General features: G+C 54.5%; 1 protein-coding gene across 6 annotated transcripts; it reads left to right on the top strand.

Annotated features, from left to right (window-relative positions):
* Positions 1-53: 53 nt before the first annotated feature.
* LOC135245899 (vezatin-like) lies at positions 54-14,660 on the top strand. 6 transcript variants are annotated; one of them, XM_064319265.1, is made up of 13 exons: positions 63-233; positions 2,610-2,729; positions 6,774-6,863; positions 6,958-7,124; positions 7,506-7,790; positions 8,492-8,590; positions 9,236-9,383; positions 11,763-12,085; positions 12,616-12,642; positions 12,924-13,111; positions 13,228-13,328; positions 13,809-14,019; positions 14,216-14,660. In XM_064319265.1, exons 1-13 carry the CDS (start codon positions 198-200, stop codon positions 14,554-14,556), a joined length of 2,136 nt encoding a protein of 711 aa, XP_064175335.1. In that variant the 5' UTR covers positions 63-197; the 3' UTR covers positions 14,557-14,660. The 6 variants fall into 6 exon arrangements, with proteins under 6 accessions (XP_064175336.1, XP_064175335.1, XP_064175331.1 ...); XM_064319261.1 differs by having other exon boundaries at positions 66-233; positions 8,465-8,590; XM_064319260.1 differs by having other exon boundaries at positions 66-233; positions 8,453-8,590.
* Positions 14,661-14,669: the final 9 nt, after the last annotated feature.

Here is a 14,669-nt window from a genome sequence, read left to right as displayed (position 1 = left end):
GCCAAATTTCCACTAGAGGTACTTGCGCCGGGCGGATTTTAGAACACTGATGCATTGTGGACAGTGTAGTTTATAGAACATCTATACTCCGCCGGTTTTGCGTTTGCACAACTTCCAGATCCCTTGGACTTTCTTGGACTACAATCCCAGAATGCGTAAGGATCAGTTAGACTGCGAGCTACCTATGGCGGAGAGCAATGACTGAGGAGTTTGATGAAGAGGTGGAATTCGAGGTTCGTGCAGCGTTTAGGGATAATTTATTGCGATGTCATTTGATCTGCCTGTGATGTGCGTTTCTGCTGATATCACTGACATGTGCATCTTGTTTACGTGTATTAGACTGGTTATCTATTGCAGTCGGTTGCTATATGTGGAAGCTCGACTCTGGTATCTCAGTATTTGTAGCTACTGATGGATGACCCGTTGTATTACTTTGCATGTTTACTACTAATTTACTAGGTTATTAATAATCGTGCTGCAGTCATTTTCTTTGCCCGCTGGTCAGATCGTGTCGTTTCTAAATGATGATGGGGACCGTTTTCAGTGATGTCACATTTTGCTGTCAAACATCTCAACGGTATCCTGCCTCTGTCTGTCAAAACACGGGAGTGAAGGATCACTGGCTGTGGATGCCTGGTCACGATAGATAACTTGTCTGATAATGAAGCTAGCACACGAGACGAACCCTGCGTTCGGTCCGTCCGCAGCGGTGGATTAGCGGCTGGGTTGGCGGAATTGGGTCAGTGTTTGTTGTAAAAATAGAGCATTTAAATACGCCCTGCAACTGTAGGACATCTGGCACAGCTGAAACAGTGCCTGAAAACCATTTATGCTGAAAAATTCTGTCAAAGCAAGCTCTCATTTGGCAGGTCGTGAGTCGCATCAACAAAAATACACAATCCACTTACCTAGTCATGTGTAACACTGACACTTGCAACTATCAACGTCCAGAAGGTGTGTAGCTTTCGACTTTGCTGGTCTGCCCGGTTCAACTGCCAATCACTGTTATTTGGGAAATGGTTTGGTAAAAATGTTTTCAAAGAGCAATCTGAAATGCCTGCTCAGGTGAATGGTGTATTGAGCTGGACATTTGTACTTCTATTCATCCAGATTTGCTTGTGGCTCTGAGTACTGTTTTTGCCAACTCTGCTTCCATACACACAGTAAATTATGGTCTTAACATATTTACCCATTAGACAACAGTGTTGATTGTGTGAATCAGATTTTACCATGTTTTATTAATTTTTTCTTAGACTGCTTTTTGTTTCCAGTTTTAAAAATTGATGTATTGTGCGAATTACCTGTGCACCCCAACAGCCAGTGTTTCCATCTGTGTAAGTTATGGCAGCTCCTGTAGGAAACTGCCAAACCAATGAGGAGGCACGGGTCTTTTCCTCATGCGTGGTTCTTTGTTGAGAGTGCTTTTACTGGTCCGGGCTCTGAATCTGCAGCGTGCTACGCTGGCTCAGTTGATCCATCTGGCTTTTTTCTCGGTGTAATTTAAGTTAGTTCATTGTGGGGGGGGGGGAAAGAGGCTGTTCAAAGACATGTACTGTATGCATCATCTAACCCGGTTGAATGAGGGGAATAGAGTGCAGAGGGCAGTAGAGTGTGTGTGCGGAGTGCATTAGAGTCTGTGTGCACTAATGCATCACAGTTAGGTGTGCTCGTAGATTCTATTTTTGGCTGGACCGCCACGGCGGGGCCAGCCCTACAAACGCAAATGTCTGTGACTGAGTGACTGAAGTTGCACCATTGGTCAGCCCGAGTTATGAAGTTACACCGTTGGTCGGCCGGATGAAGTGTGTTAGGTCCTAGCCATATATACTAGGTTTTGACCTGGTCTTGTTCTTGCTAGAACACATCGATTTTCAGAAGCAAGTGGCTGCACTGTGGAGCCCTGTGTTACACTAACGGGAACAGTACGGGTCCCTCATATCAGATAAGGTGGGTGTGTGGTGTCAGAGGGCGCAATGAGTGCGCCGCACTGTGGACCGTTAAAGGACATCCCAGCTCGCTCACTCTGTGTCTCAGGGTGCGAGGAATGATCCCGCACCAGCCCCCCCCCCGGAGCGGCGGGAAAACGCGAAAGCTCCTTCACCGAAATCGGTCTGGACGGGCGAGCCGCGCCCCGGTCCTCTCCGTCGGGGGGCCGCGGACGGGGGAACCCCGGCCTTTAAGGGCCACTCGCCGGAAAAAGAACTGGGATTGGGAACCGGGAAGCCCTTCCTTTCACTGAGAAAGATAGCTCTGCGTTTCCCCTGCTTAAAGCTAACGCGATGGAGCCGCGGCTGTGCGCCCGTCTCTGTGGCGCACGGAAATGCAGACTCGGGCGTTTTTTTTAATGGGCCGTACTGCAGTTCTGTAATGTTTCATATCGATGTCGGATCCCCCGGGGGGGCTGAGGGCCCCAGGTTGTTTATCGTCCCGCTCTTGCATGAGGCTGATTCGGTTTGGAGTGGCGACGGAGGAAGCTGACGCCGCTTCCTCCCTCTCTTTCTCCGTTTGTGATCGTTCTCTCCATCTCTCTCTCTCCCTCTCTCTCTCCATCTCTCTCTCTCTCTCCCTCTCTCTCTCCATCTCTCTCTCTCTCGCCCCCTCTCTCCCAGTACTTGCAGGATCTGGGACGCTCGGATTCGGAGGCATGGCGGATGGGGTGCCAGGAAGAAGAGCGAACCGCGGAAGAGGGGGAGGGGCCCCTTCCACAGGAAGGGTTCGCCCCGCTTAGAGTGAGTACTGCTGACCCCCCCACCCCCACCCCCACCCCCTCCCCATCTTGAGTCAGGCACAGGCTGCTTCCTGCCCCCCCCCCGTCCCAGCCACGGCAGTGTTGACGGTCAGTTCCACCCCGTTTACTTTAGGTATGGTTTAGCCTCATCCCACTGCCTGCCCATTACACGCATTGAAGAGAGGCATGATGGGAAAATGAGTTTGGGAGGGGCTGGACCCCGGCAGAACTCGGTGATGAGAACTGTGACATTAGCGCCTTACCTTGTCAGGTTCAGATGGTTGTTCTGAAAAGGGTCCGCAGTGGGTTCGGCCCCTCTCCTGGGGGCTGGGAGTGAACAGGACCAGGATCCTCTGCTTTTCTGTGTGGAACTGCCCTGAAAGTGACACAGGCCTCCAGGCCATTAATTACCAGACCTAACGAGGCCAAGCGCACCCAGTAGATTCATCTGTGTGTTTGTGTGGATGTGTGCATGCGTGTGTGTGCATGCATGTGTGTGTGTGTGTGTGTGTGTGTGTGTGTGTGTGTGTGTGTGTGTGTTTGTGTGTCTCTGCCTTGTTGCTGTATATTGTGGATCAGCCGTAATGCCAGTCACACGGCGGCGTCGGGGTGGGGGGTAGGGGAGGAGGGGATTGTGGGATCGTCCCAGTCGGCGGCAGGACGCCGCGGAGCCGATTAAGACGAGCTCCGCTACGTCAGGGCGGCGGGTTCGGACCTCCTGGCCAAAAGTGCAGCGGAGGGAGGGAGGGAGGGAGGTGGAGGAGGAGGAGAGGAGCGCGAGCACGCGGGGGAAGGTATTTGCGCGCGTGCGCGTCCGTCCGTCCCTCTGTCGGACCACTTGTTGGGCGGAGGGTTGGTTGTGCTCTCTATGGCTCCTTGGGGGACAAACGCACGGCATCGCTGGACGGGTTCCCTCATTTCCAGTTCGGGTTCTTCAAATTCGTTTGGACCAGTGGATTTCCGGCAAACGAGCCATTATTACCTCACATAAACGCACCCCTCCATTCATGCGTCCGGTCCTTTCCATTTCCACGCATGCGAAACCCCTTTTTTCGTGTGGGGCGGGGCTTTGGGGGGGGTGGCGGCGGCAGAGTGCAGAGCTGTGCGCGAGCTGATTGGTCGAATCTTGTGACATTTCACGCAACCTGAGTCTGCGCAGCTCCGGGTCGGCCTGGAAAAGGCTCTGGGCAGCCTGCTGGCGACACTTCCTGTGGAAACCGCAGCACTGCCTGCCGGACCCAGATAAAGCTCTTCGGCCTTTTTTTGATTTTCTCGTCCTCAGCGAGTTTCAGCGCTTATTTTAACCAAGGAGGGTTGTAATTCTCCACGTTTTAAAAATGTTATTTCATTTTTTTTTTCTACACGACGTTGTTGTTTATGTCTAGGCATTTTTTGGAATATGAAACACTGTCTGAACTGGTTAAGTGAGGACAGGTTTTGTTTGTTCAGTAAAGCATATGCTTGTGTCTCTGTGTGTGTGTCTGTCTGTCTTTGTGCACAATGCCTATGTATGAGTGTATGCTTGCCTGAACTTGTATGTGCTTCTGTGTCTGAGATTGTGAACGCTTGTGCGTGTGTGTTTGTGTCTGTCTTTGTGTGTGTGTGTGTGGGTGTCTTTGTGTGTGTGTGTGTGTGTGTGGGTGTCTTTGTGTGTGTGTGTGTGTGTGTGGTGTGTTTGGGTGTGTGTGGGTGTCTTTGTGTGTGTGTGTGTGTGTGTGTGTGTGTGTGTGTTTCAGAGGACACTTGCGGTGTCTGGTTTGCGGGGTCAAACACAGTCAGACAGCTGGAGTTCTGCGGGCTGCTTTGGGACGAGCTGCGACTTCCCGTACGCCCCCCGAGCCGGAGGGGAGTCGGCCGGGGAGCAGGCCGAAAAAAAGCCGCCTCGCCCTTTCGGGCTAGCCCCGACGCACGGAGAAACGGGGGCTCCGCACTCGCGGCCCCCAAACTCCGGACTCGGAAGATGCCGGAACGCCGCGTCCACGCTCCGATTCGGCGGCAGGCCGCCCTGTGAAGGGGAGAGACGCCGCACCGCGCCTCGCTCCTCCCCCGTTTGCACTCTGCCGATACGGTGCAGATGACCTGGAGCACACAAAATGGCCGACACCGAAAGCTTTTGTGGCAGAGGGAGTTTGAGCTGGGCTTCGGTCGGTGTCGAGTATAAAGGTGAAGGGACAGGGGAGGGGGCGGGGAGGGGGGTGTCATTACGTTGCGGACGGTGTGGAATTTCACACCGATCGGGTGTCGAGACGCGGCTTTTGTCGCGAGGGACACACGCGAGCGCTCGCGTTCGCGCTCGCCGCCGGCCCCACCGGTCGGCCCGCATTCCGTAAACGGGCGAGAGACGCGCCTCCTCCGCGAGGGGGCCGACCGAAAAGAAGAGGCGAGCGCGGAGACCTCCAGGCGTCTCCCCGGGCAACCGTCTCCATGGTCTCAGAGCTCTGTCTGTGCTCTGGGGAGCGAGAGAGGGCGGGGGTGGGGGAGGGAGGTGGGGGGGGGGGCACTGGCTGTAAACCGGGACCAAACCCTCTATTCTCCTCCCGGGAGTATCGGCTGTGTTTCTAACTCCTGTAATTACGGTGCTGGCGTTTCGACCACGCTCGTAGCGTGTGCCAAACCCGGGACGTTGTCCGACGTCTCCCCCGCTCTCCCGCCCGCAGAGCGGGCGCGGCTCGTTCCGAGAACGACCGAACGACAAAATCGACCGCTTTCTCCCGCGGGCGGCGCGTCCGAGGGGGCTGAGGGAGTCTCCTAGGTGACGGCGCCGTAAATCAGCGCGCTGAAAGGGCAGGACGTGCCCCCCCTCCCCCCTCCCCCCTCCCCTCCCGGGACGCTCTGAATTTTTAAAGCTCGGGAGGCTGGTATCGGATCGCGCAGGAAAGAGCTGATGTCACGCGGCCGCGGCAGCTAACGCCCGCTACGCTCGCTCGACTCGTCGAAACGCGGACGACCGCGGCGGAGGAAGAGGAGGAGTTGTTTTCGCGTTTGGAAACGCGCCGTCGTTTGTAAAACGGCGTCTGCGTGGGCGCGGCTCGCGTCGCCCGAGGACCGTGCTGACCGTCTGGCGCTGAAATGGGCGATCGATACCGTCGCGTCCGGATAGCGCCCCCGAGGGCGGCGTGCTCTGAGGTCGTCCGTACCGTCTGGGCCCCGCCCCTCCGCGCTCCCTCCCCCGCCCCGTCCATGGAAACAGCGGGGGTCCTCAAAGGGGGTCCCCGCGGGGGGCGCGTTCGGCCGGAGGCCCCCTTGCCGCCTCCCCTTTCACCACCACATTTAGCCTTAAATTCTTATTTTCATCACTTTTTTTGCTAAATAAGATGAAATATTGCCAATGAGGTGAGACGGTTTGACTCGTTTCAAGATCTGTCTATGACGTAAGAACATTTCACTTGTCAAGCAAACGGTAACTTAAAACAAGCTAATATTTTCTAAAAATAAGATTTTAAGGCTCATTACAAGACTAAAACACTTGATACGACAGACTATTTTGCAATGTTAGGATACAGTTAGAGTTTCGCGGTTAGGAAAAGGGGTTGTGGTTACGGAACAGGTTTAAGGTGGTTAAGGGTAACGGTCTAGGTCTGGGTGGTTAGGGTTTAATGGGGCGGGGTACAGTTAGAGTTGAGGGGTTAGGGTTAAGGGTTGGGGTCAGGGGTCAGGGCGCAGGGTCAAGGTGTTCAGACACAGGGAAATGGTTTCCCTCAGGGGGTCTGTCAGTCTTTGGCCACTGTGAAAAACTGAAGCCTCCTCTGCTGCAATAGCTGGTCAACATAAACCAGGGCTGCCCAAACCCGCTCCTGGAGATCTATCATCCTGTAGGTTTTCATTTCAACCCTCATTTGGCACACCTGACTCTACTAATCAGCAGCTCAAAGATCTCCAGCCGTTGAATGAGGTGCGCTTTGTTTTTAGGGTTCGAGTGAAAACCTACAGGGCGGTAGATCTCCAGGAACAGGGTTGGGCATAAATCATAAAATAACCTTGTCTCCCTCTCTCCCCTCCTCCCTCTCTCCCTCCCCTCCTCTCCTCCCCTCTCTCCCTCTCTCAGAGAGGGGTGTTGTGGAGGGCAGCTGATGCCATACGGGGGCTTCTCTCTCTGTATCAGAGCTCCATGTCTGACCATGAGGAGCAGCAGCTGGTGAGTTCAGGCCTGTGAGGTGGGGGCGCGGGGCAGGGCGTTTTTGTGGTTTCTCTGGTGACGGGGCGCGTCTCTCCCCCCCCCCCCTCCCCAGGACGCGGAGTTTCGGCGGTACTCCCTGCGCCTCCTCCTGGAGCAGGACGTGTTCCTGCAGGAGGACCTGGAGCTCATCGAGCTGCTGGACCCCGGGGTCCTCTCTGTGGCGTCGGCCTCCTCGCCCCCCGCGGCCCCGCCCAGAAACAGGCTCCTCCCCTCCGCCTGGTAATACCTCCGTCTATTCTTCTGTTCTCTCTCTCCCCACTCACTCTATCTTCTCGAGCCTGCCTGCTGCTCCACAAACAGTATCATTTTCTCTAGCCATCTCTCTCCCTCTCTCTCACTCTCTCCTAATTGAAATGAACATTTTTAGCTTTTCCTGGGAGATGGACTGACAGTGACTGTGTGTGCTTGTGTGTGTGTGTATGTATATAAGTGACTGTGTGTGCTTGGGTGTGTCTGTGTGTGTGTACTGTATGTGTATAAGTGACTGTGTGTGAGTGTATGTGTGTGTGTGCGCATGCGCGCATGTGTGTGTATAAGTGACTGTGTGTGTGTGTGTGTGTGTGTGTGTGTGTATAAGTGACTGAGCTCATGTCCATGCAGGGCTCTCTGGACGCTGGCAGTGGTGGTGGCAGTGCTAGCAGGCTTCAGGTCTGTGTGGGACGGGCGGGGCCTGTCCGCGCTGGTCCCCTGGGCCCTGGCGCTGGGGGGCTTCTTGCTGGTTCGGGGGGCGGGGCTGTGGAGGGCGGCCCGGCTGAGCGGGGCCATGCGGGCTCACGGGGCACAGCTGGAGAGCCTGGCGCAGGACAGCCAGGCGCTGACCGCCCTCATCCGCAAGGCCCTGCGACTCATCCAGGAGACCGAGGTCATCTCCCGGGGATTCACCCTGTAAGTGAGCTTCCTGCCGCCTCTGACGTCATTTCCTCTTTCACCCTTCTGTGACCTCATATCCTGCATCTCGGCTGAGTGCCTGGATACAGGCCACTTTCTGTTTATCTTTTGTCTGTGTGTGTGTGTGTTTGTGCTTCCTGACTGGCCATATACTGTGCCTCCCTGTGTGTTGTCAGTTGTGTGTTCTCTGTGTGTTATGCTGATTGTCAAAAGCAGTTAAATGCGTGTTGTGTGTAGCACAGTTCAGCATTGTGTAGCATAATAAAAAATTTTGTGTGTAGTAAAGTATAGTGTGTTGCGTAGTTCAGAGCAGTGTGTTCTGTGTAGTTAAGCGTTGTGTGTTGTGTATAATGTATAGTGTATTTAAGCATTGTGTGTTGTGTATAGTGTAGTTAAGCGTTGTGTGTTGTGTATAGTGTAGTTAAGCGTTGTGTATAGTGTATAGTGTATAGTGTAGTTAAGCTTTGTGTGTTGTGTGTTGTGTATAGTGTATAGTGTAGTTAGTCGTGTGTTGTGTATAGTGTATAGTGTAGTTAGTCGTTGTGTGTTGTGTATAGTGTATAGTGTAGTTAGTCGTGGTGTGTTGTGTATATAGCATATGCAGTGACAGAGCTGCTCGGGGGATGTCTGCACAGTCGTATCACATTTCACTTCTCAAGTTTGCTCGACAGGGTGAGTGCGGCCTGTCCCTTTAACAGAGCGGAGAACCAGCTGCTGGGCCTGAGGAGGGCCTCGTACCGGACCCTGCACGCCGCCTTCAGAGCCTACCGCCACGCCACCCGCCACATGCTCTCCGCATATCCTACCGCCAACGCCGCTACCAACGCCGCCGCCGCCGCCCCGCCAGGGCCTGGGGTCTCCCCTCTGAAAACATACCCGTCCCTCTCCACTTCTCTCTCTCTCCCCCTTTCTCTCCCACTCTCTCCCTTTCTTCCTCTTACTCTCTCCCCTCTCTCTTTATGCCCGTCCCAATCTCTCTCGCACCCCCTTTCTTTCTCTCTCCCTTTCTTCCTGTCTCCCCCCTCCCTTTCTGTCTCTCCCAATCTCTGTCTTCCAATCAATATCTTTCAAATTCAGAAATGCATTATTGGCATGACGTACTTCAAAATGCACATTGAGCCAAAGCCCAGCCTCTCTCTCTCTCCCCCCCCCCCTCCATCCCTCTCTTTTTCTCGCTCTCATTCTTGCATGGGTCTGACATCTTATCTCTCTCTGTCTCTCCCTCCCTCCCTCCGTTTCTCCTTTCAGCGTCTGAGCCGTGTCCTCATTTCCCGCAGACTCTCGGGTTCTCCCGGTTCATTGCTCTCGCCACTAACCGTCAGGTCTAAGCAGTAAATATTAATGGGGCACTTCCGCAGCCCCGCGGTGTTTCTGTGCGTAAGGGCAGGCGCTTTGGAGTTCGCTCCAGCGGTGAGTTCTGACTCCTTGACCCTTTCCGCCACCTATCCCCTGGACTCGGAGACGGACGACGCGGGGAACTACCTCTGCACCGCGCCCCTGGGGGAGCTGGGGCTGGGCCTGGGGGAGGGGCGTCCCAGCGACCAGCGGGCGCAGGAGCTCACCGACGACTACGGCCTCCCCGCGCTGAAGGTGGGCGCCGTCTCGGCCGCGCCGCAGCTCTGTATTCAATAACATGGAGATACCATAGATTATACACATACACCAGATACTCCGCTCTGTATTCAATAACATGGAGATGCCATAGATTATACACACACACCAGATACTCCGCTCTGTATGCAATAACATGGAGATACCATAGATTACACACACACACCAGATACTCCGCTCCGTATTCAATAACATGGAGATGCCATAGATTATACACACACACCAGATACTCCGCTCCGTATTCAATAACATGGAGATACCATAGATTACACACACACACCAGATACTCCGCTCTGTATGCAATAACATGGAGATACCATAGATTACACACACACACCAGATACTCCGCTCCGTATTCAATAACATGGAGATGCCATAGATTATACACACACACCAGATACTCCGCTCCGTATTCAATAACATGGTAATACCATAGATTATACACACACACCAGATACTCCGCTCCGTATTCAATAACATGGAGATGCCATAGATTATACACACACACCAGATACTCCGCTCCGTATTCAATAACATGGAGATACCATAGATTATACACACACACCAGATACTCCGCTCCGTATTCAATAACATGGAGATACCATAGATTATACACACACACCAGATACTCTGCTCCGTATTCAATAACATGGAGACACCATAGATTATATGCACACACACACCAGATACTCAGCTCTTGGGGCAGAGATGGCTCCTAATGGGTCATGTGATTTCCCCCAGCCTCCAGCTGGGACACTGGCTCATTCTAGATTCTGTTCAGTAATTTACTCCATACTGATGCTAATACTGAAACTAATGCCGAAGGACCTGAACAAACACGGGACCCAAACGCGCACTGGAGGCAAACGAACCGTGGAAAGAAAAGGGGAAGTAAATACACAGCTATGACCTAAAAATGACCTGCTCTATAATCCTCATGAAAATGAGAAATGCTTCAAAAACAAAAAATGACACGTTAACAAATATTTTAGTCTTATATTTAGACTTCTTTTTTTTTGCTAAATAAGACAAAAAGATTGCCAGTGAGGTGAGACGCTTCGACTCGTTGCAAGATTTGCCAATCGGGCAAGACATTTCCACTCGTCAAGCAAAAAGTACGTCGGAACAAGTTAATATTTTCCACTTGAGTGGGGGGGAAAAAATGATCTTTGGTCTCGTTGCAAGACTGAAACTCTTGTCAAGACAGCCTTTTTCTCCCATGCCGTTCACAGATACTGAGGAAAGTTTTTTCTTTTCTTTTTTTTGCTGAGTAGTTTGCCCCATGGCCGTTTTCCGTTTGGCGTTTGCTGGAACCGGGGCGTCGCCCGCCCCGCCCCGCCCCGCCCCGCCCCGCCCCGCACACGGGTGATTTACCCAGAGCCCCAGGGCACATGCTCGGGGGGGGGCGGGGCAGAGGGCGGGGCGAGGCGGAACGTTACGGTGCGGCGCGTCGGTGGAGGTTACGCAAGAGTAAACCGCAGGGACGCTGCCGTGGCGACGCTCCCCGGCGAGGCTGCGGGTTAGCGTGCGGCGGCGGCGGCGGCGGCGGCGGCCAGACACGCGTCCTTCGCGTTCCGCAGCGGTAGTCGCGGAAACGGCGAATCTCGGCGATGAGTCACCGTGCTCGGCGCGGGCACGGTCCTTTCCGGGAACTCTCAGTAATTATTAATATTAATCCATCAATCTTTTTTCTGCACGCCACCACTTATTACATTACAATACATTTATTTGGCAGACGCTTTTATCCAAAGGGACGTACAATAAGTGCCCACCAAAGGTCACTGGAACGGCTGCAAAACACAGGTCCAATGAGGTACAATACTCTTTACGCACATAAATAGCCGTGAAACATTAAGTCCAGTTCACGCAGTGAACATTATTCTGACCTAGCCTATGCTAAGTCAAACCAGGAGGCGTGACAAGCTACAACATCAAGATAACGATACAAAGTAAAGTATAAGTGCCGGATGGAGGTGTGTGTACCATGAAAGAGGGGATTTTAAGTGATAGAAATGATCCGTGGAGATGAGTTAGTCCAGGTATATTCTGAAGAAATGCGTCTTCAGACCACGGCGGGAGATGGACAGTGAAGGAGTGGTTCGTAGAGGTTGTCTGGAAACCAGGAATATGCGATTTGAGCCAATTTGGGAGAAACAGGAAAAACGATTCCCTGTTTTCGCTTAAAAGGCGCTCGATCGGGACGCATGGAAGATTTATGAGAATGGAGATGCTGGTGAAACAGAGAAGCAGTTTGGCGCTGGTTACAATGTGCTCCTGTGGGTAACGGTGGTTATCGCTGGGCTGGGCAGTTTCCTGCGCTCCGCTCTGATTGTCCCGGTGCTCTTGCCGTCCGTGCAGGTGCTGTTCCAGCTGTTCGTGGGGCAGAGCTCCGAGTTCTTCCGCCGGCTGGCCCTGCTGCTGTCCCCGGGCCGGGAGGGGCGGGACGCCCGGCTGGCTCGCCGCGCTGTCGCCGAGGTGACGGGGCCCCTGCGCCTCGCCCTGTGCGGTTGCCTGGGAGACCTGCAGCGCAGCTACGACTTCCACCGCTGCTTCGAGGCGCCGCGCGGGGCGGCGGCGGGGTCGGACCGGGCCGCCCGCGCCAGGCAGCAGTGTCGCGAGCTCGGCGATCTGCACGCCTCCGTACGGAGCCTGCAGCTGCACCTCAGGGCCCTGCTCAACGAGTACGCACCCTTAACCTTTCACCCCTCACCTTTAACCCCTAACCCTGCTTTATACTGCACCTCAGGGCCCTGCTCAACGAGTACGTACCCTTAACCCTTCACCCCTGACCTTTAACCCCTAACCCTGCTTAACGAGTACGTACTCTTAGCCTTTCACCCCTCACCTTTAACCCCTAACCCTGCTTTATACTGCACCTCAGGGCCCTGCTCAACGAGTACGTACCCTTAACCCTTCACCCCTGACCTTTAACCCCTAACCCTGCTTAACGAGTACGTACCCTTAACCTTTCACCCCTGACCTTTAACCCCTAACCCTGCTCAACGAGTACGTGCCCTTAACCTTCCACCCCTGACCTTTAACCCCTAACCCTGCTTTATACTGCACCTCATGGCCCTGCTCAACGGGTACGCACCCTTAACCTTTCACCCCTGACCTTTAACCCCCAACCCTGCTCTGTCCTGCTCAACGAGTATGTACCCTTAACCTTTCACCCCTGACCTTCAACCTCTAACCCTGCTCTGTCCTCCAGATGCAGCTCAAGGCGCCCGGTCAATGAGTATGTACCCCTGACCTTTCAACCCCTAACCCTTAACCCCTAGCACTGCTCTGTCCTTCATCTCAAGATCCTACTCAATGAACACGTACCCCAAACCTTTGACCCCTAACCTTTAACCCCTAACCCCGCTCAGTCCCACAGTGGCCACTCTAGGTTCTTAGAGCTATATTACCTTCACTGCCTTTAATTCTAAGTTTGAGCTGCCCTAATCTGCCCTGATATATCTCCACCCCCTCTCTTATATGCCTGTGCACGCCTCGCCCCCCCCGCCCCCTCCCCAGGGTAATCGTCCTGGAGGACGAGCTGGAGAAGCTGCTGGTCTCCCCGGAGACGGCGGAGACGGCGCGCGCGCAGGACCTGCGGGACAGGCTCCGCCTCCTGCAGCCGCACATGCAGGCCAGCCGGGGCTGCTGGGAGGACGCGGTGGCGCAGGTGGGGCGCATGCTGCGGCTGTCCGCCAGCCGCGCAGGTGAGCCGCGCCGCGCCCCCGCGGCCGCCGTCTCCCCCGGCGACCGCCCTTCAGAGTTTACGTTACGCTTTCTGCCGAGATTTCGGGTGAGCGGGGACGTCCGTTTTGATTGACAGGAACACCCGGGACTCCGGAGGAGGGCGCCCCCCAGCTGCCACCCCCCCCAACCTACCCCGCCACTCTTACCCAGGACAGAGACCCTGTGCCAGAGGAGCAGGTGGGAACCGCAGAGGGCAATGGAAGGGGGGTTATTAAAAAATAACTAGCAGGGCTCTACAGCGCTCCCATTTAATGTGATTTCAGTCCCGAAAATCGAAGTGTGCTACCCGGAAAAATAATTTATATATCTACTAATTGGGATGTTTTTGTGCATGCATGTGTATAAAATGTATAGCTTGGAGCCCTGATTAAGAATTGAAGTTGTTGTGACGACCATCAAACCATCAGAATCTCAGAGTAGCATGGGCCACCATAGATTGTTTGTACCTAGATTTTCAGAGTCACACAGACCACCATAGAGTATTTATAACTTGGTTGTGTGGTTGTTGTCTGTTCCTGAACGCTAAGGAGAGTGCATTAGAAGTTGCTGAACGGTTCTGACCTGAGGGGCTGGATCTCCGGATTGCAGACTGGAGGCGGGACCAGAATGTTCCGACTGGTTTGTGTGACGGTCGAACTGTGCTCTGCGATTGGCCAGGAGCTGGAGGCGTACGCGTCGTCGGACTCCGACTGCGACTCGGACTGGCGGGGCGCGCCGCGGGACCCCCCGCCCCTGGGGGAGCGCGAGCGGCGTAGGCGCGGAAGGGAGGAGTCCCGCCCCGTCCTGCTGGAGCTCAAATCCGTTCTGCGACTGCGGGCCTCGGAAGGGGAGAGACAGAGGTGGAAACAGCTGCTATTCAGGGAGGAAGGTACACGCACACACACACGCGCGCACACACACACACACACACACACACACACACACAAGCACACATGCACACATGCACACACGCACACACGCACACACGCACACACACACACATCATTGAAGTAGATGTAGTTTTAGTTTTAGGCACCTGGCTGTAGGTTTGGCCATACCCTGTGACCCTGTGCCCATTTTCTCAGCAGCCGCGAGGACTACATTACCCATGGAGCCCTCGGAACCCCGCGAGAACTCCAACCGACCGGAGCCGTACAGCCAGCAGAACAACCACGAGGGTCCCGCCCCCTGCTCCGCGGAAGCCCGGCTCTGCCGCGGACGTTCGGAGGGGGTGAGGGCGCGCCCTGCGCCTCGGTCCCCCTCTGCGCGTGGGAACGCCCGTGCTGGGGGAGGGGCCGAGGGGGGATCGGAACGGGACAGAGCGCCCCCCGGTGGCCAGAGTCTCTACGCTGTCTGTGACGGACAGACTGACGGACCTCCGCAGCACAGCAACCACCAACATGGCGGTGCGGACCTACGTGGATGAGGAGCAACAGGAAGTGACATCACAGAAGACGAAGGACTCAAAACATACAGTGCTGCTTTATACTGTGTATATACATAAAAAAAAACACACCACCAAGATATTTATTTGAGAAT

This window comes from Anguilla rostrata, chromosome 19, assembly GCF_018555375.3.
Source record: "Anguilla rostrata isolate EN2019 chromosome 19, ASM1855537v3, whole genome shotgun sequence".
Taxonomy (NCBI): domain Eukaryota; kingdom Metazoa; phylum Chordata; class Actinopteri; order Anguilliformes; family Anguillidae; genus Anguilla; species Anguilla rostrata.
This window is presented reverse-complemented; position numbering and strand designations above follow the sequence as displayed.